This window comes from Ursus maritimus, unplaced genomic scaffold, assembly GCF_017311325.1.
Source record: "Ursus maritimus isolate PB19 unplaced genomic scaffold, ASM1731132v1 scaffold_9, whole genome shotgun sequence".
Lineage (NCBI taxonomy): Eukaryota > Metazoa > Chordata > Mammalia > Carnivora > Ursidae > Ursus > Ursus maritimus.
Genome location: NW_024427107.1, coordinates 12,505,416 through 12,532,674, shown reverse-complemented (window position 1 = coordinate 12,532,674; position 27,259 = coordinate 12,505,416). Strand labels below are relative to the sequence as shown.

Sequence of the window (27,259 nt, the reverse complement as noted above, 5' to 3'; positions counted from 1 at the left end):
AAACAGTCTCCTGCATAAGTCAACTTGTTCAGTTACCGAATTCATCACCGTGGACGCACTGGCAGGCTACGCGACTCAACAATCTATGGAAGTTTCTCGGGATTTTCTACAGAGGGACAGTGGGTGGCAAAACCTGCTCTTGAGTTTTTTCAGGCCACGACTACCCCCCCTGTACATAGAAGCAGCCCTCCTCAGCCTCTGATGCACATCAGAGTCCCTACTGAGCTTCTGGGGAGTAGGGACCGTGAGGCCCACACCAGCAGCTTGGGCGTCTCTGATTAGATAACATTCGAAGACACTGGTGTGCAGAAGATACTAAGATGCACCACCAGCGTCATACTGACATTTTAGTGGTCTTCAAACCAGGATGAGTGCAAGTCTGGACAGCTCTGAAGAGTTTCTAAGGCCCAGGGAGAATTTGAGGGGTCACTTTCCAGTTTCCCAAGGAATACACACACTCTAGGAAAAACGACGGGCCTTTTACTGCTTCTCCTTTTCCATCTTCCTTTTTACAATCACTTCTTTTTACCAAAATGCCTTTCATTCATCCCAAACCTTATTAGAGTACATTGCCCTGGGGTATAAAAACCTCTGGGGCACCAATCAAATGGTGATTTGAGAAAGCCTTCCTCTGAAAGAGCTGTAAAGAAAGGATACAAATGCCCATTTAGTGAAATGATGGTGACATGGGAATTTTAATGCATTTATTCTAACAGAAAAAAAACAGAATTTTTTTTAATTTTTCAAAATTCTCTTAGGGGACAAAAAAGTTTTAAGTACTACTGCTCTACTAAATATGACTAGAACTGTGCTGTCCAATATGGTAAGCAGTAGCCAACTTGGTTCAGATTAAATAAAATTCAAAGTTTGGTTATTGGTCACACTAGACACATTTTAAGTCTTCACGACCACAAGTGCTAACACATCTTGTCATAATGGACAGTACAGAGAACATTCCCATCATACCAGAAAACTCCACTGGACAGAGCCAAGAGCTACTCTGGAATTCTGATCAACTGTTTAATAAAGCGCGGAATTCCTTTCTAGGGAAAATGCTGGATCTACCTACAATCATTTTTATGACCCCAAGCCCTTGAGAAGGTCACAGATTTCCACCCAGGTAACAACGCATGTTAGGAATTCAACTTTCAAAACAGAATGTTCGCCCTACAACCCTCTTATCTAGTTTCTAAAGAAGAGGGTTCTACTCTCCACCAATAAGAAAGAAAACTAGTACTTTAGCCTCTTTTTTAAAATTATTATTCAGTTGAGTTTCACATAACATAAAAAAGACATAAAATAAACCATTTTAAAGCAAACAGTTCAGTGACATTTAATACAATCACAATAATTTAGACTCTTGATGACCTGAAGAATCTGTCAGATCATTTTCTATCAGGGTTCTATTCATGACCTAATTAAAAGAACAAAAATCTAGGGGAGAATGCCTAAGGTATGCAACCCACCCATGTTAGGCATCTTATGTCCACCTGACTTACCAAGCAGGATCTCTGAGGTGCGCTGCCTAGGTCAGACCAATGTAACCCTCACAAGACAGCTGTCACCATGGAGTCCTGATTGTCACTCTCAGACGGGATTATTAAGGGGCATGATAGGAACTATCATGAAGGGAAAAAACTATTTCTATATTTGTTACAAAGCTACCCCTATCTAAGAAAAGTATCTGTAATGCCAGTCAATACCTCCTACATATATAAAATACACCACACAAAATTCTATTAGGATTTGATGCTAGGGAAAAAACATCCTTCTGAGAAGAAGAAAAAAAAATATTTCTTTCTTTTTGATGATGAGAATTACACATCTTGTCATGTTTCCCTTTGCACACTCATCAGGAAGCTCAGAATATAACATGGTGCTTGGTTCAGGCAACCAAGGCTATCATGAGCATATTTCCTTGTCCTTATATTTCCTGTCTCTATTTCTCTCTCACACACACACACTCCCCCCCCCCCCCCGGCTCTCTCAATCTCCATTCACATCCCTCCTAATCGTTTTTGGAAAACTATCAACTAAGGAGTATAATATAGATTTGTATTATTCCATTTACCCTCTGCCACTAATCATATGTTATAAAATTTGGGGAACAAGATCAATCTTAGCACAGGACTAACTATTTTACCCTAAAGTAAACATCTTATAACAACTAATGTTTCTCTGCTTGTCTTCAATGCTAAATAGACACCAGCACCTTCTGCTCAAGAGAGATCCACACAGGGGTACCTGGCTGGCTCAGTCAGTACAGCATGCAACTCTTTAACTCAGGATCGTGAGTTCGAGCCCCACAGTGGGTGCAGAGATTACTTTAAAAAAAATATATATATATATATATAATATATATATATATATATATATAAATATATACACACACCCCCACCTCGAAATATGAAAAGTGTACTTTAGGGGACCAATAAGCAAGATATAGCTATCAGCCATAAGCACTTGAGAAAATATTTTGAAGTTTTTCTTCCAAGAATGAGGAGACTGAATTTAATATCAAATTGTGAGAAATCTTTTTCAAGGGAAAAAAAATTTCATGAACTGTGACAGCTTTTAACTTATAAAACCAAATAATAACAAATGTTTCATATAAAACATTTATGGCTAGGACTTCTTTGGGAAAAAATTAAATAACTTTCTGAAATATTACTTATACTTTTAAACTAAGATACTCTATTCACGATACTTAAAATAGTATACTGTGTTTAGCAACAACTGGCTGATACACAGCAAAGATGTATTCCAAAAATAACAATGTGAATTGTGTCAGCATTACCATGTATGAATCACTATATTCTATCACCATCTGACAGGCCAAAAGATACAGAGTGCCCGTGGCTTTAAGGCTATCTGGTAAGAGGTGAGAGATGAAAAAAGTAGGGACACAGATGACAAAAAACTTTTCTAGTTCTAGTTGTGCCCTACACCTTGTTTTCTGGTAATCTAAATAATTTGTCTTGTTTGTTATGGCTAAGCTGTCCAATATGTATGTCACTAGCCACATACGACTAAATTTACATTAACTAAAATTAAACAAAACTAAAAGCTCAGTCCCTCAGTCTCACGAGCCTCACTTCAGGTGCCCGACAGCCACCTGCGGCGAGTGACTACTCTACTGGACAGAGCAAATACAGAACATTCTCATCATCACAGGAATGTTCACAGACAGTACGAGCTTACACATTTTCTACAAACACATTATTAGTGTGATATGAAAGAACAAATGGCAAACTTTCTTTGAAAAGTAACTTGCAAAGTACGAGATACTTACTGACAAACTTCAGTACACAGTTAAGTATATTTAAGAGGTGTTAAATCTTAAATTAAATGACAGTATACAACAGGGCTGGATTGCAACCACTCTATAGTATTTCCTTAAAATGAAGGGAGCATTTCATTTTATACATAGATTGTGTGTAGATTATAGTCCAATAAATATATACAAACATTATACATGATATTTGGTAAACACATATCTGATGGACATCTGATAACTAACAGGTTTTCCATTTACTTTTCTAATCCCATTCTTCTTCAATATTTTTATAAAAAGGAAAAAAACTGTACTGTATGAAGTTGGAAGATGAGAAGCAAAAAGATCCTTTCCCTTATATTCAAATGGAAGAAAGATATGTGATCTTTCCTAAATAATATGGCTCTCCTATCTAACTCTAAAATTCTATAGCTCTAAATAGTAAACTTTTGGGGTGCCTGGACGGCTCAGTCGGCCAACTCTTCGTTAAGAGGCCAAGTCTTGGCTTCAGCCCAGGTCATGGTCTCAAGGTCGTGGTATAGAGGCCTGTGGGGGGGGCTCATGCTCAGCGGGGAGTCTGCTTATAGATTCTCTCTCTCCCTCTCCCCCGCCTCTCCCCCCACAGCTCGCACTCTCTCACCAAATAAAATAATAAAAATAAATCTTAAAAAAAAAAAGTGTCAACAGTATCAAGGTACACAACAAATATTTCCAAAACTGTAAACCCCACATACTAAAAAAACGCGAATCACCTTCTTCGGCCACTTTTAAAAAACATCACTACTGAATCGAACAAACTGCAACAATTCTTTTTATTTTCCTTCCGTGACGGTCTCACTTTGAAACACAAAGTTACAATTTAAAGAAAAAAAAAACAGATTAGGATAAAGAAACATTAAAAATATCTTAAGTGGTACGGCCCTCACAAACCAATGGAGTTCAAAACGGCCACGGGCACTGTTGCACAGGAAGCTGTTCACCAAACAAAATCACAATGTCGTCCCAGGGTAATGAGAGAACACCATGAAAATACAGGAAGATGCTGGTAAAAACAACGGGGTGAAATGGATCGCCAAATTGTAGTTAACAGTTGTAAGTTTAAGTTTATATTGAATAAAGTCAAGACCTACTATATAAAGGCACATATAATTCTTGGATGCTAGAGGAAATACTAGAACCTTCCTAAGAACACAGAACAGGACGCCAACTTAACCACTGACACTTGAAGTTTCCAAATCTAAGAGATGATTTCACCTTGGTTAAAAGTGGGAAGAAATTAAACACTGAGAATGCTGATATTTTATATATCATACCCCACTTCCTAGAGAGTAAATTAAAAAGAAATATAGTAGTGTGATAGCGATTCCCCCCCCCCAACAAAAATAGTATGAATTCTTGTTAGCTTTATAGGGATTCTGATAAACTGATTTTTAAGCCATTGATATATAATGTTCTGTTTCACAAAATAAGGGAAAGCTTTTCTACTTTGAGGTGAAAAGTTGAAAGTGGGGGAGAAATTCCAAGAGCTCATTTCAACAAACCACATTAGCAATAGTTATAATAAAACACTTAACTTTCATCAGAGACTTACCACATGCCACACACTGTGCTAAAAACTTGACAGCCACTATCTCGTTTAACCCCCATAATGCTCTGGAGCAACTGGTACTCGTTATCCTCAGGAAACAAGTTTAGGGACACTAAGTACCCAATTTTCTGACTAGGCAAAAAACTGGAAGGGCAAGATTCAGATGTAGTCCCCATGCAGGTGAAGCCCGTGGTCTTCACAAGTCTGCGCTCCTGACTCGCGGGCACCCTCCCTGGCAGCAGTGACCGGCAGCGCCCTGGCCGAGCACCCAGTGTGGCCCACTGGACAGAACAGCAGAGGCGTGGGAAACATGAAATGAAGCAAGTAAACTGACACCTCCTCCCATTAACTCCCTCTTGAAGCCATATTAAATTTATATTTAATATGAAATATTACTCTAGCATCCAACATGGCATGGCATTAAAAGGATTCTCACTCAAGGGGCACCTGGGTGGTACAGTCAGCGGAGTTTCCGACTCTTGGTTTCCGCTGGGGTAGTGATCTTTGGGTCGTGGGATCAGATCCCGTGTCAAGCTCCACACTCGGCTGGGAGTCTGCTTGGGATTCTCTCTCCCTATCCGTTTACCCTTCAAATCACAAGGGCCCCCCCACACACACACACTCTCTCTCTCTCTCTCTCTCAAATAAATCTTTTTTTTTTTTAAAAAAGGGATTTTCACCTAAGTCTTCACTGAGGGAAACTTATTAAAACTGATCTTACAATCTGGTGTATTTTTGCTCTATGACTGCACAGTCTCTTAGTTTTTTGTTTTGTTTTGCTTTTTCCCTTCACCAATGATACCCTAGCTTAGAGAACTTATTTATATGTAAATATTGGTTTTTAACTTTCTCGCAAACACTAAAACTGTAAGCTTTAAGCTCAGCTCCAAGGACAGACCTTCTCCAAAATCAAGCTCTGGAGTATTTCTGTCCTTCAGTTGTCTTCTACCACTGTTTCAAAGTAAGAGGAACACCTGATTGACTCAGAAGTCAAGATATATAAGACACGGAGCCCCAGCGCTGCTTTCGCATCTGACCCCGACATGGGGGGCATGTATGCTCCCTTAATAGTCCCCATTGTTAGGGGAATCCAGCTACCCTGAAAGGGGAAAGCATCCAGAAGAACAGCTGATAAAAATCAAATACTACTTAACTCCTTCTAAATCATCAACTTTTTCCCTAAAGAACTCTCACTTGTCTCCTTTAATCCACGGTACGCCTCCATGCATTTCAACAGCTCTCTCTGTGAAAATGTCTTTGCAATATTTGAGCAGCCAGAAATGGAGTTAGCTTAGTAATGGACCAATTTAAAGCAACGTCAGCACATCCTACTTGGTGACTGCCCCAGTTCCACTTCTGCCTGTGGTTACTGACAGATTATCTGTAGATTTACAGCTATGAATACAGAGAATGGAGAGTAACATTAAAATGTCAAGACTGAGGTAAATTCTCCATTAGTCCCCACTGTCCATTTCTGTCAGCCTCCACAGTGGTATTAAAGTTTAGCTGTCTCTTCATGCTGACATTCTGAGGTGGTTGTAACATTAACAGTGAAAACAAACACATCATAACTGACTAATCCCATGATTTTACATGATTGCTTTTTTAAGTTCAAGAGAACGTTCAAGCTATAAGGGTCCAAGAAGAGGCATGATCTAAAAACTGAACTTTACTTTCAAATACTCCTATACTCAATAAGAACTTCAAGTCCACGCATGGCCCCTTCATGAAAAAGTTTAGAAATATAACTTCGAAAAGCTTCGGAGAAAGGACGATCTAAAAGTCCTTGCCTATTCACTAGCTGAGAAATCCACCCTGCCGTGTTCACAGCCCCCTCTGATACACAGGAAGCAGGGACTCCAGAGCCCACCGAACAGCTGAGGGAGGGATTCCTCCCCCAGAGCTACAAACCTGCTCCAGCCTGCCCATGAAGAGACAGGAAGGGCACAGGCTAAGTTAGAACACCATTCCAGAAACTCTCAGCAAGGCTTCCAACATCACTACGGGCTCGATACCCGCCCACTCTCTGCCCATGCCCGAAACAAACCAACAACACAGCTCTCAAGATCAATACATCTTACTTCAAATTAAAACAATTTTTTTTTACCTTCACAGTTAGTGTTAAGGTCTAAGAATTCTCCTGAAATCGGTGGTAAGAATTACTTAGAATTATAAACATAGAAGACAGTGGAGAACAGGCTAAACGCACAATAAAGCAGAATACATAAGGTGAATCAAAATGGCATGTTTCCTTTAAATAACTAGCTCGGTGATGATTTTAATGCAATCATTAAAATAAGACATAGGGAGGGGCACCTAGGGGGCTTAGTTAAGTGTTCGACTCTAGGTTTTGGCTCAGGTCATGATCTCAAGGTTGTGAGACTGAGCCTGAGCCCCACAACCGGCTCTGCACTCAGCAAGAAGCCTGCTTGTCCCTCTCCCTCTGCCACGCCCCACCTCCACTTGGGCAAGCACGTGCTTTCTCTCCCTCCCTCTCAAATTAAGTAAGTAAGTAAGTAATTTTTTAAAATAAGACAAAGGAAATGCCTTCCGGCCTTACCTGGCCATCTCTCTCACCATCCAATCAGACCAGGAAAAAAGCAAGCAGAAAAATGAGTGTCTCTGTATCTATGTTGACTTTTGACTTTTTAAAATGATGCCAACTTCTTGGCATTTTTCCTTTAACTTCTCCACTGACACCACTCCTGGGGCCATGCCACAGTCCCTAGAAGGCTCTCCTACATTTCTCACACCAAGCAAAAAAAAGTGAAACCTCAGTCATGGTGATGCACTACCACCTAGTAAAGTTTTGCAAGGCAAAAGCACAAGTTTGCTGCTGACTTCCTTCACTGATAAAGGAACCATATTCAGTAACAAAGGAAGAATGAGGGCCCTCTCTCCATGGTTACTTAGAGACTACAATAGATTGACAGCTGTAACTACAGCAAATGGAGAATAATATTAAGATGTCAAGATTAAGGTAAATTCTCCAAGTTAGGTCTAGCAATGCTTTTCCCCTAATTGTCCCCCTGACCCACTTTCCAATTTTCCTTCCCCAGCTAACTATTGCTCTGCAGAAATGGCCTTTCTGAGTGATTGTTAAGATGAAGAAGAAAAAAGCAGAGAAGAAAAAAGTGAGAGGAAAACGAAGGGAGGCATGCATAAGAGTAAAGACGAGGGCTTACTCCCTTATCCTTGGAGAACCAATTTCATAAATAAGCACTAGTGATGGAGAGGCAAAGGGAGATCCCGAGGAGGGGGCGGGGGCGAGTGGAATAACCACAAGTATCCAAAAACCACTTGAAACTACAATCTTGGAAATGGTTATAATCCACTTTCAGAGACACTCACAAGAAAGCACAATGAGGGTGCTAACACCAGTGCTGAAGTTTACTGTCATAATTTAACAGTTTAAAGTTTATTTATATGTGCATGGATTTACTTATACTCCGAGTTGTTTTCAAGAAGAATCTGAAGCAACTACTACTGAAACAGTCCAGCTCTGTACTCTTCAATATGGCAGCCACCAGCCGCACTGGGCTCCCGGTTTGCAATGAGAACCGCCTGGTAAAATACATACTAGATTTCAAGTACTTGCGTAAAATACCTAATTAGTAATTTCATACAGATTATGTGTTGGAATAATATCTTAGATATACTGGGTTAATTAAACATACTAGTAAAATTAATTTTACTAGTCCTTTTTTTTTTAATGTGACTATTAGAAAATTTAAAATAACACATGTGGCTTACATTTGCAACTCCCACTACATTGCAATTGGACAGCACTGGTCTAGGAATACAGTTGGTACCTGAAGAAATGACAGCCAGAAGATTTTACGTAAATAACAAAATTCCCTGTCCATCTCAGTGAAGGCCTTTATCTCTTCCCTGCCTTCTCCCACATTGCCAATCTCTGTCCTTCATAGAGAGCTTAGCACATAACACTCAATAAGTATTTCTTTAATGGAGTTGAATGAAAACAACGAGATACCAGATTAAAATGCAGTACCTAAAAGTGGCTTCTTAAAGGTTAAGAAAATTCATAGGCGCTTAGGACACTTAGGCGATGGCTAATATCTAGGCTTCAAAAGTAATTTTAAAAAACTAACTCCTTGTTACCTACGATATTTTTGATACTCACAGAAAACTACAGCCTTTTACAAAATAAAAGCCACTAGGAGACAAGGCTACCGTTTAGTATGCGGCTCACTTCATGCTTTCAGACAGTGGGGTGAAAGGACAGATAGGGCAGAATTTTTTCCTTTGCTTTAACTCTCCACTTGGTATTTTCCATTTTAACCCACTGAATCTCTGACCTCTGGGATAAACGAGCTATGCTGAGGGAAGGCGCAGGGAGTTCTCACTAAGCTGCAGCATATACAAATTGCAACAGAAAAAATACCAACAGTCTTTGCCGAAAAACAACAGGCTGCTGAGAGCACCAGATCGACCAGTAAAGTCAAGGGCAGTCTAGGACAGGTGGCTCGCTGTAAACAAGGTATCACGAAGAAACAACCAGCAAGCCACCAGCACATGGGGAAAGCGGCAACTCCCTTGACTTCCCTCCCGTCTGAAGCAGGTGGGGCACCCTTCTCCACTGAGGTCTTCACTATGGCTGCCTGTTCTCCAAACGTGGCTATACTTAGCACAGACCCTGAATTCAGCCACTTAGGTCAAAGCTGGGTTTTCCTTAGATATATTTTGTTTTCCCCATCTCCGCTAGACTTCAATGGAAGTATGAAAGTATGTCAAGAGTAATATTCATAGAGATACATCTACTCTCTATTAAAAAGACCCCTTTCTCTACTTCCGATCACAATTTGCATAAGTGAGACTTGAGATGCATGGCCACATTTTCTATAAAATTTATTTAGTAGTTGCCAATTACTCTGCTCATGTCTGGAATTCTGTATTTACTGGGTGAACTGAGAGAATTTCAGTAGAATAGTCACTCTACTTGAAATTTACCAGGAAAAGGTTTTCCCAGCAAGGCTGTTTCTAAAAGATATTTATAAGATGTCATGTAAAGACAGAGAACTGGAAAAGTTACAACCACTGATTCTTCTAGGTGTTTTTCCTTTTTTTTTTTTTTAATCTCCTGGGGAAAAATTAGGCCACAGAAATTATTACCCATCACTTCAATCTTAGGAGGTCCTTTAAAAATTTTGTCTGCTTCCTGTTTCCTTATCAGGACAGTATTTCAGGCCCAAATTAATGAAAAGTGTACAAATATAATTATTCTAAGGATACAACACTGCAGATTCTAAATTCCACCAGAAGTCGCCTTCCCGTCCAGAGTCAAATCTGTGAACGAAGATACCTGTGTCTTGTGCAGTTACAGAACTTATTCAGAAACTCAGGGATTTGCCTGTAACTTGAAGGACAATCCACGTAACCAGTCTTTTTTAGATAAGCTCTTCAAATGAACAAAACAATATTCTGTACTCTCCTTCTAGGTGGTTCTCACCCACAGCCACCGCGCATTGATAAACATTCCATTCTCTGCTCTCTTCCCACCCGAGATGCTGCAAAGCACCCCAATGGTGCCGTGTCTGTCCCCGCCACAAACCTCCCAGGATCCCATGGACACAGAACATGCCCATAAGGAGACCACACAGCTTCCTCTCCCAGCCCCCAGCCCCCACATCTCAATAACACTGGGGCATTCGGGAGCCCATGGGGCTTTGCGCTCATTACTTCCTAAGCCTCAAACTCTTCTCCCTGCCCCTTTCACCCAGCCTCCTCTCAACCTGGACTGATCCCTCACATCTCAGTGAAGCCATCACTTCCCCAGCTCACCCTCCCAGACCCCCAACCTCATCCCCACCAGGAGTGGATTGGGAGCTATTTCCAAAGCACACAGCGCTTATCCTGTGGTGTGCTTTCCATAGCAGATGCTTGCCTACACCATCCACCCCCCGCCGCCCCAAACAAGCTGTTTCTCTCTTTCCCAAAGGGCAGTATGATCAGGTGCCTCAATATCTGGTAACTGTTCCCTAAAACCACGGAAACGAAGGCAAACAACGCTAACAATAGTTAACACTGAAATAAGTGCTTTAAGTTATTTTTTAAACTTTGCAACAAGCAATTCTGAGCATTGGCCCGATGATAATACAACATTTTTGAGTCCCCACCATGTATCTGACACCATGTTAAATACTGAAAGATATCATGCTATTCTCGCTTTGCCTCTAAGCAGGGAGGCAAATCTACCATCCTTTTACTTTTTTTAAAGATTTTGTTTGTTTATTTATTTTACAGAGAGTGAGAGTGAGAGAGCAAGCAGGGGGAGGAGGAGAGGGAGACAATCTCGAGCACAGTCCATGCTGCGCGCAGAGTCCAACACAGGGCTCGATCCCATGACCCTGAGATCATGACCTGAACCAAAATCAAGAGTTGGGTGCTCAACCTACTGAGCCACCCATGTCCCCCAGTCTACCCTCATTTCAGAGAGAAAAAAAATCAAGGCCCTGAGGTGAAGTCACCTGCCCAAGGTCACGGAGCCAGAGGTTGGTGGTGCTTTCACTCAAAAGCCTGCACACTTCTCTTCATGCTGGTGGCTCTGAGAGTGGGACTGGGGTTCTGGGCTATCTGCCTCTCACTCTCATTCTCTCTCCACAAACATAAGTGGACTTTTCCAAAGGCTCATAACGTGCATGCAGACTCTATGCAGTGGCAGATGTTAGAATCCAACAGTTGAGAAAATGTAAAACCATGCCTTTAATTTTGTTTCATTTTGTTTTGGAAAGCAGCTGTTTTTCATTTAAAAATGTTACTGATGTTAACACATAATGGTTTACTATTTTTAAAGTTTATTTATCTATTTATTTTTAAGTAATCTCTACATCCCACGTGGGATGCGAATTCATGACCCCGAAATCAAGACTCACACACTCTAGGCTTTCTTCTTCCCCTGTAAACTTTATCAAATAATCAGGATAGTCTGGAGCTAGTACCAAAAAATGTGTCCGCACTCCACAATGAACATTTTGGTCCAATGAACTCTGGCCTTTCTAACATTTTCCTTCGTTGACTCTTCAACATAAAGTTAAAATTATCTTTAAAGATACTTCTGTGTGTTATACAACTTAGAAAATATCTGTTCAGAGTTCACGAGACATTTAGAAAGCATAACTTACATTTTTAAAAAGTGAAAAATTCAAGGTAAAAAAGCCAATAAACCTATCTGAATGTGATAATTCAGCAAATCGTATCAATATTTCAACCCGATCTGGCAGTTTCCCTGTTACACAGCACGGTTTTGAACCACCATTCTATCATATATGAAATGCAAAATAATTTTAGTAGTTCTAAAAAAAAAACATAATTAGATAAGATATATTTGCTAGAGTAGAATGTGAGTCATTCACAGGGAGAGAGAGGTTTTTAGGATTACGTGATAGCATTTTGAATTACCCACATCATTATCCTCATCACACCTGTCAACATGGGCTAAAGGAGGGGAAATATTTGCACAAATCAAATTTAATGTTTCATAACTAAGGCTATATTTAATCACAGTTAACCTGTTCTTTAAAACTAAAAGTAATTTTACATTGTATTTACATGTGAAATGACATAATTATAAAATAAGGTGTGTACTGCAGGAGATCAGAACTAAAGCCCGGAGGAGAATTCACATGAGTATACACCACCGGCTGGCATTATACGAGGCACTGGGTACACATTAATTTCAACACCTTGTGCGATAGGTACTATCTCTCCTATTCTGCTGCTGAAGAATCTGAGGTTCAGAGAGGTTAACTTGTCTGAGGTCACCAAGCTAATAAGTAGCAGAGCTGAAATTCGAACAGTTTTCTGACTATAAAGTCTATGTTCTTCACAAGATTTTACACCTCCCTAGTATTATTTTCAGAATTGAGTGCTTCAAAATCTGAAGAGGATGAAATAAGAAGGCAAATACCACAAACAAAAAAATTTTACAGGTAACTGAACTTAAATAAAGATACCTCAAATGTACTTGTTGACATACATCCCTAAAACAGCTCTGAGTTTGTCCATGATGACGTACTCAAGCCTGGGGCGCTGGAGGAAAAGTGAACTACACCTTGTGTCCCCCAGAGGCTAGCACATACGAAGCCTTGCAGTGCTGAGTGACTCGAATGCCAGGTACTCGTTTCCATTATCAGAATGGCTACTGAGATGTTTTGTGCTCTTGAAACTAGGGAAAGCTGGGGGAGATCAACAATTCCCATCCAGAGATCACATTACAACCACAGGGCATCTCCTTCCAACTGTGCTTGTCCTCCAGCAGAGTGAGAAGATGCTGGAACAGGAGGTCAGAATCACTGCTCTAGAAACATCCCTTGTCCAGTAAGACACTTTCTGAGAAACCAGAAAAGCGTAATTCCTGGAAATTAAGTCACATTCATTTCTGCCCTAGAAAGCACCCAGGCTGGCTGGCCTCAGAGACAGCATTTTCAGTCAGTTCTGAAGAGGGCAGGGCCATCTTGCCTAGAGATTGATATAAGGGAAAACAAATTAGCAGGGTTTGATCTTCTCCACTGACTCCTTCACACTTGTTTTCCCCGAGGCCCTCTGTTCCCAGCCCCTGGTCAGACTGGCTTTCCCCTCCCTCCCCCTGCAGTTGGTCCAGGAACCACAGGGCTCACAAGCCCTTTCCCATGGGGAGACAGGGAGCAGCTCTCTCCCGGGCAGCTCCCACTGACCGCGGGGGTCCGGCTGAGAATATCCCAGTGTGCCAGACCTCTGAGGACAACTTTCCCCAAATCCCCCACGGATCCTTGTGTCCTGGGTCCCCAGGAGACTTTCCTGATCTCCACTTTCCCACTCACACCAGGGCTGAGGCTTCGGAGTCTCTGTTCTAAATGCCTCTCCACTTGGGCTATCCCACATGGATTTGTTTCCTGACCAAACCTTTCTACTTTCACATTGCTTTAATCCCTTCTGTTGCCACTCCCCAATCCCCGGTCCAAACTGTCCTTATGAGCCTGGACCACAGGCTCACAGTCTCCCACGCTTCTGTGGACTGTCTAATCAATATCTCAAGCTCCCCACTGAAGTCTGAATTCCTTAAAACAGAATGCAAGACCTCCACCATCTGGCGTGCCCTGTGGCAAGTTTGAGGTCCCAGGCCCCCATTTACTGAGTCATCCCCAAACCAGAATGCCCTCCTCAGCTCACTTTCCCTGGCTAAGTCCTAGCCAAATGCCAGGGTATTTCCTGTCTCTGGACACTTGTCACACAACCATGTGCAGTCTTTCAGTGGGCTTCTCTTTCTACACATTGGCCATGTTTTTCCACACCAACTCTAAGTTCATTAAGAACAGCTCTAAAATCACATCCTGTGCCATCCAAATTCCAGTAGCAATCATGGTGGATTTGAATAGCACTCAGAGTAATCTGTACATATATAGATCTTAATGTATTTTTCCTAGACCTAGGGCACAAACATCAACGTTTATAACGGAAAGACATCTTTGTGAATATCAAAGCTTGAAACTTAAATGTCTGCTTATGAACACGGTAGGATAACAAAAATCCCAGCTTACAAAAAGGAAGACTCCTGTTGTCATGCCGGGTACCCAAATCTCTTGGAGACCAAACATTTCTGCAGATTAATGTTGACTATGATTTTCTACCCTTTGCAATTTAAGTTCACACTAGCATCCAATAGCTGGTAAAATAAATATTACAGAAAAACACATTTTGAAACTTCCCAAGGGACAAAAAATCATAATTTTCTGAAAGAGGTGGGAGAGATTGCCACAAACACGGAAAACTTTGCTGGAAACCGAGTTTCAGTGTGTTTTTAAACCAGAGAGAGAACGAGAAAGAATAGGAGTCCAACGTCCCTGTCCCTGTCCCTGCTGGCAGTGAAAATCTTGCAGGCAGGGTCCCGGGATTAGTTATCCATGGCACATCCGCAGCACCTACCACAATGCCTGCGACAGAAGGATTCAAGACGTTTTGAATCCGTGTATAAATGCGTAAGCCAGTAAGTGAGAGACTCACAGAAAAAAATGAGGTTCTGGCGCAGCTTACAAGGTAAAAATTAAGGAACTCATAATGAAAAAACTTTTCGTGAAATGCAAAGGAAAAATCTATTAGAGAAGTTTACCGTGTTGCACTTTCTACCGCAAGGCAGGCAGGATCCGAGTTCCCTTACCTGAGGCACAGGCACTTTCTGCGGGGTGTTCTGGGGTGATGGGTGGAGCTGTGCCCAAGGCTGGTGATGCGGGTGTGGGGGCGAAGACTGGTGGTGCAAGCCCGGGTGGGGCTGCATCGGAGGGCAGGTTGGCAACTGCTGGAAAGACGGCTGCTGCCCAGGATGCTGTTGGCCAGGCAGCAGTCGTTCCTGGATTGCTTGGGGATCTGCAAGGCCAACACCAGGACAACCATTTGGTCTCATGTGCCCGGCCAAGTCCCTCGGTGCTGAGGACATGCCCATAAACGGACGAGACGGCTGCATGTTTCTGGGGCCCATATTCCTCTGTCCGATTCCCATGGCACCGGGGGGCTGGTGAGATGGCTGCGGGTGGGGCATATTTGGATAACTGCCAACTTCCATTGGTATCCCAGCACTTCCGGGCCTGACTTGTGGAGGAGGAGTACCTGCCGGATTGCTCATTGCTTTCATGGGTGACATGGGAGGTGGAGAGGCGTAAGTTCCCTGAGGCTGTGAAGGATGCATAGTTTGTGTGTTCATTTGGTTAAGTGAGCCGCTGGGGTGGATGGGCTGCTGGTGCATTAGTCCTTGACCACTGTTTGATGGGAATCCTACAGCATTGGGGTATCTTGGTACGGACTGATTCATTGGAGTATTATTTGTAAGGCCTAAATTTTGATTCATCCCTGTATTGTTAACTAATCCCTGATTTAGGTTACTGTAAGGATATCGAGAATACTGCCCTGAGTTGTTTATAGTAGGTGAGGGGACTGTCTGGCTCCGAGAACTAAAGTTAAGGGTCTGTGGCCTCACAGCCCCTTGCTGAGGAGGATTAGGGGAGAATCTGGGGCTGTGGGCAACGGATTCTCCGTGGAGAGCAGTAGGGGGGTGGTGGTGGAACTGCTGCACTGAATGGCGCAAGGAGGGCGCCATGCTGGGACTCTGTGGGGGCACGTGGGGCAAGTGGCCGGGGCCTGACGTGGCAATGAAAGGACTGCCCTGACTGAGGCCCTCCTGGCCTTGGGAAAACTGGCTCATCCTCTGCTGTGGCTGGCCGTGCTGCTGCATGGAAAAATCCCCACGTGCCAGATAGCTGCCCATCTGCTGCATGTGCTGAGGGAGGCCCTGTGTGGGGGGCCCCGACGGGGCGGGCTGGGGCGGCTGCGGCTGGGGCTGCTGCTGGTAGGGGGCCCGGATCTGGTCCGGCACCTGCACAGCCCGGGGGCCCCACATGGAGCCGCTGTCCACGAAAGACTGCCCGTGCCTTTCGTTCTGCAGGCCAGGGTAGACGCCCATCTGACTGCCGCCACTGCCACCGTGGGGGACCTGAGGGATGGGAGGGGCGTGATACTGCGAGTGAGGAGACGCGAGCCCGTTCCCAGGGGCGCTGCTCATCATCCTGTTTGGCTGATCCATCAGATGCATCTTTTGTTGTTCGTACTGATTATAGTGATCGAAATGGGTCAACTTTGTTTGATTTTGATTAGTCGAGGGATGATGAAGGGAGGGCTGCAAGGAGGCAAAGCCTTGGTCTATTGGCATTTGCTGACCCATGGGGTTCACTGGATTTTCAGGGTAACCACATTCTCCAAGGCCTTCAAGGCCTTCACTGAAAATATTCCCATCCTCGCCAAAAAGACTCATCATTCCCGGATCCGCCATCTTCTTCCAACACACCGCTCCTCCAAACCACAGCTCAGGGGCTTGTCTGTGCTTCACCTCACTGAGGTGTTTGTCCTCAAAGCCTATAATCCTTAACTAATCTTCTTCATGTCATTCCATATTTCTTTAATTCTCTTGGACCCTGCAGTGTCAGGCAAAGTCTGGATATAGGTCCTAGAAGAGAGTGGGGGATGGGGGGAGGGGGGAGGGAGGAAGAAAACAAAGAATTAGGAACAAATGATAAAAACTGGCAGTATTTTACGCATTTGAATTTGGTTTCCATTAACAATACTAATCTAGCCCCCTCGCTGAGCTGTATTTTATAAATCTAGTTCACTTTAAGAGAAACTCATTAGCTTCTACCAGAAGCATTATTATGATCGGTTACTTAGAAAGCAAGCAAAACACTAACCTTAACCTTAAATTAATCCATTCACTACACTTCCTAACGCTCCATTCTTGGATGGAACAGAACAAAAGAACACAACATGAAGCAGCAGCAGCTGCCACAGCAGGCAAGCAGATGTATGAATATAGCCAAGCAGCCCATCTGCTGAACTAAAGCCCTGGAAATGCTCTGGTTACCAACAGCCCGCCCTTAACCTTATTCCCCTGAGCAGTGTAATCAGATGAGCAGCCGTGGCACCGAGGGCTGTGAAAAGCTCAACTTAGTTAAACTGACTAGAGGATTATACAAATACCAAAATCAGTCATTTCGTACAAATTAGATATTTACGGCCCACATACAACTATGTCACAGCAACAGAGGTGTCAAAGGAGAACGTGTCCACGACGTTCCAACGAGGGAGCATCCGCAATGATGATGGAAAGCAAGCTCGCAAACAGTATGATAAATTCATAATTCCATTATGTTTAATGGCAGGAATATACAAGATTCAGAGGGAGATCAGCATAAAAGCTTTCATTCTCCAAGAAGGCTGATTTCACTCATGGCTCTGGGCCCGCCGCGTCCCCGGTCTGCGCTGCCGGCTCCGAAGTCCGATCACAGGTCCTGGTTCCCAGGCAGGTGCCCGACCCTGCGGATGGACCCAGAGCCCATGTGACCACTCGGAGAGACTCTAGCTGGATGGACGGTTGCTAGACGATGACTGTTCTCATCAGAAGAAACCGAAAACTTTCCCCCCAACCGGTCAAAACTGACAATTACTTTAACAGAACAAAGTTCAAACTACCGGTGCAGGCTTCAGCCCTGCCTTCCCCTCTTCTGGGACAAGGCAGGACGAGAGCCCGTAGGGAGAGAAGCACATCCGTCGGTGTCCTGTGTTTACGGCACCAGGTGTATACCACCTACTGCTGTGCGTTTTATTCGAACAGTTCCTAACAGATTTTGTGCATCCGCTTAAAGTAACCAGTTTAAAGAATGCTTCACCAATCAAAACAGGGAAGTGTTTTTGTCGAATGCTAATTAAATCAACAACCTAATAAAGAACTAATTCACATAGGAAAAATGTCCGAAATCTGAAACATCTTTGGAATTTAACTCATTTTTTCCCTCTTTCATGAGTACATGAAGCATTGTTTGATACTGCCCAACTTGAAAAAAGCAGTATCTTGTTGAAGAATTTCAAAAGTGATGTTAGAAACAGGCTCACTCATAAATTCTACTGACACGCTTCCACACGAGCATGGGAATGAACAATGGGCAACCAGCACTGCTGAGAACTTACCAGCAAGAGAGAGAGAAAACCCAGCTCCTGCTTGTCCTACTCTAACATATTCCTAACAAGGGGAGAATTTTGCTTACAGAAAATGTAAACAACATTCCTGTTCACTGTCAGAACTACAGACAGAACACCTGAGAAGGTCTCCAGGTCTGTAGTTTTCAGGTGACAGCTGTCAGCTAAAGTCAAAGGTCTCCTCACTCCGCCGCTAACTGCCATGAATTTTCTGATCGACTTTCTCCAAAACAGAGGTCAGAAGGGTGAAAATAAGGTGAGCGTGAAAGCCATTTTATTTACCGACATGCTGCTTTACTACACAACCACTTTCGAATCCAAAATAAAGAGAAGCAGAAATCTTCAGTGCCAAGTGCAACAAATATTTATAAACTGAATTACTTCTCGATAGCCTAAGCAGTCGGTCTTCATTTATTCAAGACTCATTCTAGCTTTCAAGGAAATACTAGAATGGACTTGATAATAGCTTAAACTAGCGGTGCAGACTAACCACTTACCAAAATAACCTTTCAAATTAGCTTAAGGAAGGTAATGTCTACTCATACGGTCGGATGGCCTTGTTTTTCACCCTCCAGGGTCCCCTGTGCGTCGCAGGAGGCAATGCTCCTACTGACTGCGTGGGGTTCCCAGCCAGCTCTGGGGGGCAAGCAGCCGAAGGGGAGGGGATGTCCTCTGAGCCCAGAGGCACAGCCCGCCTGGAGGAGCCGCTGTGGAGTGACGCTGACTTCGTATCAGCTTAAGGCTGAGCAGAAAGGGGGAAAAGAACTTGCCTACAGGCACAGGAAGGGACAAAACAGAACACTCACTAAGAGTAATCCTACCTGACACATTGGCTTCCAGTTAGCCAACCTTTTCGACTAAGACTCCATTTCCCAGTAGCAGGAAAAATGACATCATTACCTGATATCCAGTAAACGCACCACCCACCACAACTGAGACCACCGTCAGGTGAGCTCCGGGCACGGGAGTTCAGAAACTATGGCTTTAGCCTGTCATTAGTGACTGCTCCCGCTTGCCTAGACAGCCACCACCGCCCTCCTGCCCCTTTTCTGACCTCAAGACTTGGCTGGCGACTATGCTAGGAATCCATCTGGTAGCTGGATTTCATATTTCTGATCTGAGCTAATCTAATTAATTTATTTTGGTCTTTTTTAATTTGATCAAGTCCATTTGAATACCCACTTTCCCAAGTCACAGCTGCAACATGTAATTTTGTTTCTATCAAAGATATTCATTTAAAACTCCTTTTTGGAGGTTGGCCCCTTCTCTACGTTCAGTATTTACATTTTCTATGTCTAGATAGATCAGCTGTTCAATGAGCCATCAAATCAGAGCCGTGTCATTTTAAATTTTGTAGTAGTCACATTTTAAAAGTAACCAAAAAAGAGTGAAATTAATTTTAATAATAAATTTTATTTAACCCAATATATGCAAAAGATTATCACTTCAACATGCAATCAACATCCAAAAATGGATGAGATTGTTTACATTTTTTGGTACTGAGTCTGAACCCCAGTATGTATTTTACACTTGCCGCATATCTCAATTTCTACTGGCCACATTTCAAGGAAAAAATGTTCACGTGGGGGTAGCGGCTACCATGCTGGACAGCATAGTTACAGATTATTAAAAAGAAGTCTAGAAATTCAAGTTGTCAATGTTCTCAAATAATTCTCATAATTATCACTTGGGTAATAAATATTCAAGCTGTCTTTCTGTTTGATTTGGCTTTAAATAAAAATCAAGCTAAATCTCAAGTCACATTTACTTATTCAAAATACATGTACTGAGTACCTACAATGATCCAGGCACTGGTCTAGGTACTAGAGATGTACCAGCAAATGAAAACAAACAAAATTCCCTTTATCCTCATGAAGCTCATCTGTAAATGATGAACCTTAAAGAAGTTAGATTCGAAAGGTTACGGTAATGAAAATTTAGGATACCATTTTACAAAATATTTCTTGGGAATTTATGATGACAAGTGTTTTAACTATGTGTGATATTACACAGTAAACAGCACAGAAACACACAGTGAAGACATAATAATGTAAGTTTTCACTGGCCCTCCTGGGCACTTGGGTATGAGATGAGAATGACAGACGCCACAGAAGGTGCACACGTCTGGGGTGAGGAGGGGCCCGATGAGACAGCTCAACTAACACAATCACCTACATTGCAGAAGAGACTTCACCGTGAACCCAATTATGAAAATCTGAGAATCAGCAAGTACTTTGGAGACCCTCTAATCCAAGCCCCTCTTCCTTTAACAAATTCAAAAACCCTTTTATAGACTGAGAGAAGAAAACATCTTCTAAAAAACATTTTCACGACAATTTCCAAAGACGAAAGAGAAATGTATGGAAGAAACGGCACCTTACTAGTAAGAACAAATTATTAAAGGCCCAAATCAGGGTCTCTTTTGCTCAGAAATAGGTCCCTAAACTGCTGAAACCAACAAATAGAAGAGAGTTTCCTTTCAAACAAATGTTTTTAATTATACTATCTGTAACTTTTAGGAAGCAAACACCTATTAGCACCATATTGAGGCTCTTGGTTGATTTCGGGGGTAATAAGCAGGATGAAAACTGGCAGATCCAAAAAACAAGTAAACCACACACAAAGAATCAGAGATGAAAGGAACGGGCATACAGCAAACCAAGGTGAAAGAAATAAGTTGTGCAAAAATATATATTAATATCTTGAAGTGAATTTCTGACTTCCTCAAACTTACATAAACAATGCTTAACTCCGTCGCTCTTCCCAAAGTAATATGGCATTTCTGCAGCCAGGTTTCGATGTGGTATCACAGTGACCTGGGAAACCAGCAAGGAGGGACATGAATACAAAACACCCCCATGTGCAAAATGTTTTCCATAGTCCAGCCACATTTTATCCAATTGTGTAAGTAGAATGCCATCCAGACGAAACTTTTTTCATAAATATCCGACATAATGTGGGCAAGTGTGGAATCAAAGGATAACCGCCTTTTAGGTGATGAAGACCATTTTTTGTTCTATAGCTTGATTTGTAATTGTTCTCTTTAAGTTTCTCTCCTCTACCTCCAAAGAGCCTGAGGCACGTGACATGACTGTGACAGTGATTCCTGGGATTGGGTAAAGCATGTATCAGCATTTCCACAGCAGTGTCTAGCAGCTGGAAAAACACATGTCACCACCTGCAGTACAACCTGGGAAGACGCCGCTCCATCATCAAGGTTACAAATCATATCAAAAGAGGAGAGGATCCATGAGCCAATGGGTGAGCACACAAAAGATAAAGGACTCAAGCACCGCTGGATATTTGCATTCATAGATCTGCTAGACCATGAGATCTGTGGATACTGATCCCACCAATGGCCCCCAAGAGCCACTTGGGAAAGAGAAAAAGTCTACCCAAGCCAATACTCGCTGTGGGAGAAGGTATTATCCAATAGACAATGACCCAGATAAAGAATCGGGAAATGCCCCCAAGTCAGCAACATCAGTTGACCACAAGTCCCTTCCAGATTTGCCTCATGGACCAAATGGTTCCCTTCCTGAACCACCCACGCCAGGAAAGGCCACATTTTCTTCCACATTAGTATGTTCGGGCAGTGCCAATACGCTAGGGATGTGCTGTCCCACACAACAGCCATGAGCCACATGTTGCTATTTAAATTAATTAAAACTAAATAAAATTTAAAATTCAGGAGCTCAGTCACACAAGCTACATTTCAAGTGCTCGCTGTGCATATATGAATGGTGCATACGCGGAACATTTCTGTCATTGCAGAAACATCTTTGGACAGCACTACTACCTACTTCTTGTTAGAGGTAACGTTTTTAGACAAAGACCATATTAGATAATAGCAACTTTCTCTGATGAAAAATATTTTCTCCTGTTCAGAGCGTTCTTTCAAAGGTCCATACCTACCCCTTGTGAAATGTATAGTGTCTGTTCCATTTAACACATTTTATGTTAATTAACTGTATTTTCCACCTATAAAATTTCTCCTTTCTATAACATCTCCCCAAAACATTTCTATTTCTTAATGAATAATTTTTATTATGTTAAGAATGAGTCTCAACTCTACAAAATGTAACACTTAAGAATAATTAATTTCAAAATACTTTTCACTTATAAGTGGCTTATTACCACTGCCCTTTAATAAAGTATTTGCAAGGTTAATTTTTACAACCAAGAATCTACATAACTATAAGACTAAGGCCACTATTTTTCTTAGTAGCTTTGTGTATTACTTTCGTTCACTATTTTATTGGAAGAAAAAAATATATAGAAAAATCAAAAAAGGATTTGAAGTCCTTCAGAAGATCTGTTAGTCCAAGCACCCTATGAAAAATAAAACCAAAAAATAAAAAGAGTAAGAATTGCATTTACAGTTAGCTTCCATTTATATCACTAGGTAACCCCAAATCTGCTGATATTAATTGGGGAGAGACATACCTTGAATAGGAAGAACTACGCTCAGAGTTGATGCTTTACCTCAGCACTCCCTGTGGCAGCTAACACTACCTCTATCCATCCCTCTGACCCAGCCAAACAATGGGAAACAACCCTCCATCCTTCCCAGCATTCATTCGTTTAAAAAATATTTAATGACTGCCTACTTTGCATAACACATTTACCAGACACCGGGGACACAGAGCTGAACAAAACAGACGCGGTCCCTGTCCTGTGCAGCCTGCTATTCTAATAAATGCTCCTTGGATAGCCTGCGTACTCCATCCACCAACCAACCTGCTAACCCAGCCTCCCAAATACCCCACGAGTCCACTTCTTCCTCAGTTCACACCACCTCGGTTGGACTCAGGCCTCCGTGTGTTAGTCAAGGACAAAACATTAAAGGCTGGCTGTTTCTCCCAGTCGGGTCTCAACAAGTTCACACAGCCGTCTGAATGATCTTCCAAAATACAAAACACATCATCTTTCTCCCCTGATTAAAATCCTTAAAGGAGTTTCCACAGCTTTCCATCAAGCCCAAATGCTCCAGCATGGGGGGAAGGCACTTCATAATCAGATCCCTGTCAACCTCCATTCTAACCCCCCCCCCAAACTCCCCTCCCCCACCCCTGAAACAAGCACAAATAGCCGGGCTAGGTCTGTCAAACCACGGGAAGTTTACCAACAACCATCCATTCACTTCCTCACACCTTCCTTGCCTCCCCCACCTGCCTCCTTCCCCCATCACCCTGCAGTCTGGTGTCTTTTTCCTCTCAGTTCCTTTGTTACCACCAGTCTGGGGAAACTTCCTGACCCTCAGCCCTTTTCCTCTTCAGGCTGATTTTGAAGCCCTCCCTAGGATTTAGCCGACTGGGGAAAGGGATACAAATACACCTAGCATTGTTGCTCTCCTCTGTGATCAGCCTTTAGCCTTGCTAAAGGGGGTCCTGGGACCCCGGGCACTTCCTGGGAGCTGGTGAGAGACGCAGAATCTTGGGGTCCTAACCCAGACCTCCTGACACAGAATCTGCATTTTATTAACAAGGGCCCCTGTTGATTCTTGTGCAGATGAAAATTTGGGAAGTCCTGCTCTCAGACTCCGAGGTCCTCCAGCTGCTATGACTCTCACTGCTCTTCAATTAAATGGAGAATGAATAACCAACAACAAATAACTCATCCCAAAGAATTACAAAGCAAGTAATACAAAGAGGTGCTACCTTAATCTTAAGGAAAGGTCGTCAGGCCATTCCTGACCAACAAAGAAACAATACTAATGCTAACCTCATCCAAAGACTTATGAGGACTCCTTATTGACAAATTTTAACTTGGGGTGGTTTACAAGGAGTGGACATCTAGAAGTGGTTTAATTTTCAAGATACATCCATCTGCTTGCCAATCATTTTACATGACCCCCCCAAGTGCAGTTAACATTGATATCTAATGCTATGTTACACAACACACTATTTCACAGGTTTCTTGCAGAATCTTTCAGTTATTTCTACATAACTTTGAGAGTCTGTACATTCTGAGCTGCCTTTCAGATAAAGATGATTTTTTTTTCTATATAATGTTTCTATATAATCCACGGGTGTCCTGTTGATCACAAACAACGGAGCCAATGTTTTCCTTCAAGGGAACTAATGCAACAGCACTCAGCTAACAGTTCATACCAAGTGCATGGCCACGACACTAATTTTTTTTTCTAAATTGGCCAAAAGGTACATACTGTCCTATACATAAGTTGTGCCACTAAACCACAAGAGTCCCAGAAATCAATGTCCTTTAGAGAACAACCTTTATACCCTGCAATGCTACAATGAAGTATCACCCTCTGAAATTAGCTCCTTCAAAGACTAAGCCCACTGCGAAGGCAGCCAGCAGACTCCCACCACAAGACGTAAGAAGGACGCGTCCAGGGTGACCTTCTTTCCATACACAACTTCGCATGGCCCAGCAACAGACCAGTATACATTCTACAAGTACTTAGAATACTCAATAATATGGCAAAAGAAATGAGGACAAACACCTATAAACACATCTGTACATACTATATCCATATACATAAACAAGATATGTATCTGTTAAATATGTGAATCTACCCCATCTTTTTAATGCTATCCTAAGTAATTTTATTATAGACAAGGAAGAAAGCAAACAGAGACAGGTCCAAAAATAGGTAAATGGAAATTTTTTTAGTGTAATTTATTTGGGACAGGGAAAATAAACTTCAGAAATGTATTTCAATCCACTTGGCAAGGATGTTTATTGGGCAGACTAATGGAAGAGTAATATAAATTTTACAAAATCTGGTGATTGCTGGTACATCTTGCTCAATATTGTACAATACCCTGGCATAGTTTAAAGAAACAAAACATGGTTGATCTATAAAAGCAAATGATGCCACATGTTTATTAGCCTATTTAAAAATCGCCATTTGAAAATATATTTCCCTATTCATTCTATCTAGACCTATTTCAAGCAACTGACTACACGCACGCACCCCCATCTGGTGATGTCAAGCCTACAGAAAGTGAGAAGAGAATAGAAGGAGGGAAGGAAGGAGCTGCCTAGGGCCCCCCTCTGTCTAGGGGTGCCCTGCTGATCACGAACCCCTCTGAAGCTGATCCTGATCCACTGAAAGATGCCACGGGGGACACAGGCAACAATGCTGAGGGGCTAAAAAAACAAAACAAAACAAAAAAACACAAAAAACCCAAAACGGCAAACAGCCAAGGCTCTTGTAAGAACTGTGTTTTCTGTATACTTACTACAGTTGTCACTGATTAACTGATCTGGCAATTTCCTACATTCTTTTGCATTTTCAAGGGTTCTAAAGAGTTGAAAAGGGGATCTTGTCTCATCTTCCAGGGGGAGTTTAAAACTCCCAACTCTGCCTGGTTTGAAATGCAGGGAGAGAAAGGTTGTAGTAAACAGCGTTCTTGGATACATACTACTAACATTCTTTTCCTTAGAGGAAGGGGTAAAGAACCTTTGGCAATACCACGGCTGAAAATAATTTATCATTTTCTCTGCTAGGAGAGCACATGTGATGAGAAGCGTTATCCATCACGAATAAACCTGAGCAGACACAGGAAAGTGTCACAGGACGAATGTAGAGGTCACACGGTAACCTGGAAGGTTCTTTAAAGATGCTGTATTTCATGCAAAAGAGGAATACACAGGACTTCGAAAAATCCAAATTTCTATCGGGGAAGCAAGCAATATCAAAGTGACGTAGGACTGTAACGAAAGGTGAGGGAGGTCCTTGGAAGAGTGTTATAGAAAGTTATTTTGGAAAATTGCACATGCTCTCAAAAACATAAATCTATGGGGAAAAGGATGAAAACAAATATCACTTACTCAGTAATTACATTAAATCCCTACTTCAATATAAATTATATTTGACAAAGGAAATGAAACAAAGACTGGAATACATAATAAACAACTTCGCATCCATTATATCATAATCACTCTGACTTATAACAAGGTTGGAAACATTTCTTCTATGCCTATGACACTTATAATGTGAGTAGGTTCTATGATGATGAATCAAAACTATCTGACAATCAGAACTATTATCAAACACTATTCTAGGGACGCCTGGGTGGCTCAGCCAGTTAAGCATCTGCCTCTGGCTCAGGTCATGATCCCAGGGTCCTGGGATGGAGTCCCACCTTGGGCACCTTGCTGAGCAGGGAGTCTACCTCTCCCTCTGCCTGCTGCTCCCCCTGCTTGTGCTCAATCTCTCTCTCTCTGACAAATTAAAACAAAACAAAACAAAATAAAATAAAATAAAATAAAACATTCTAAAATATAACACTGAAAATGAAAACTATCAATTTCATGCAGCTAAATAAGTCTGATACATCTTTTTTTTTAAGATTTTATTTATTTTTTTGAGAGAGAGAGAAAGCAAGAGACAGAACATGAGCAAGGGCGGAGGGGCAAAAGGAGAGGGAGAAGCAGACTCCCCGCTGAGCAGGGAGCCCCAATGCAGTGGGGCCGGATCCCAGGACCCTGAGATCATGATATGAGCCAAAGGCAGACACTTAACCAACTGAGCCACCCAGGTGCCTAAGTCTGATACATCTTTGAGCCAAGTTAAATGTCTTCATATTCACATGTAACAAAAGACAACAGTTTTCTCCATAACCTCCGTATATTTAATTTTACGTTTTCCTGCACCCACAGCAAAGGCTCAACCCTGAACCAGCCTTTCTCCCAGTTACCCAGAAATTTTTGGAGCTTCCTTCCCCAGTAGCTGAGCACTGTGGGCAAAATGAAATAACTTTTATACTATTCTAAGCAAATTAATTCATAACCCAAATCTGTTCCCCCAAATTACAATACACTCTACAGCAACTTCCTTTATTATTTTCTGCAGCACCATACTAGTCTACGTTGCTGAAAGCTGACTGTAATGGCCACTTCTGCCTCAAACA

The 27,259-nt window shown here is 42.2% G+C and overlaps 1 protein-coding gene across 1 annotated transcript in view; it reads right to left on the bottom strand.

Moving 5' to 3' along the window:
• CHD7 (chromodomain helicase DNA binding protein 7) overlaps positions 1-27,259 on the bottom strand; it is a 187,448-nt gene that overhangs the window by 109,745 nt on the left and 50,444 nt on the right. Inside the window, exon 2 of the mRNA XM_040626012.1 lies at positions 15,016-16,851. Coding sequence (XP_040481946.1) covers positions 15,016-16,677 — 1,662 coding nt within the window. The 5' untranslated portion in view covers positions 16,678-16,851. The remainder of the gene's footprint in view (positions 1-15,015; positions 16,852-27,259) is intronic.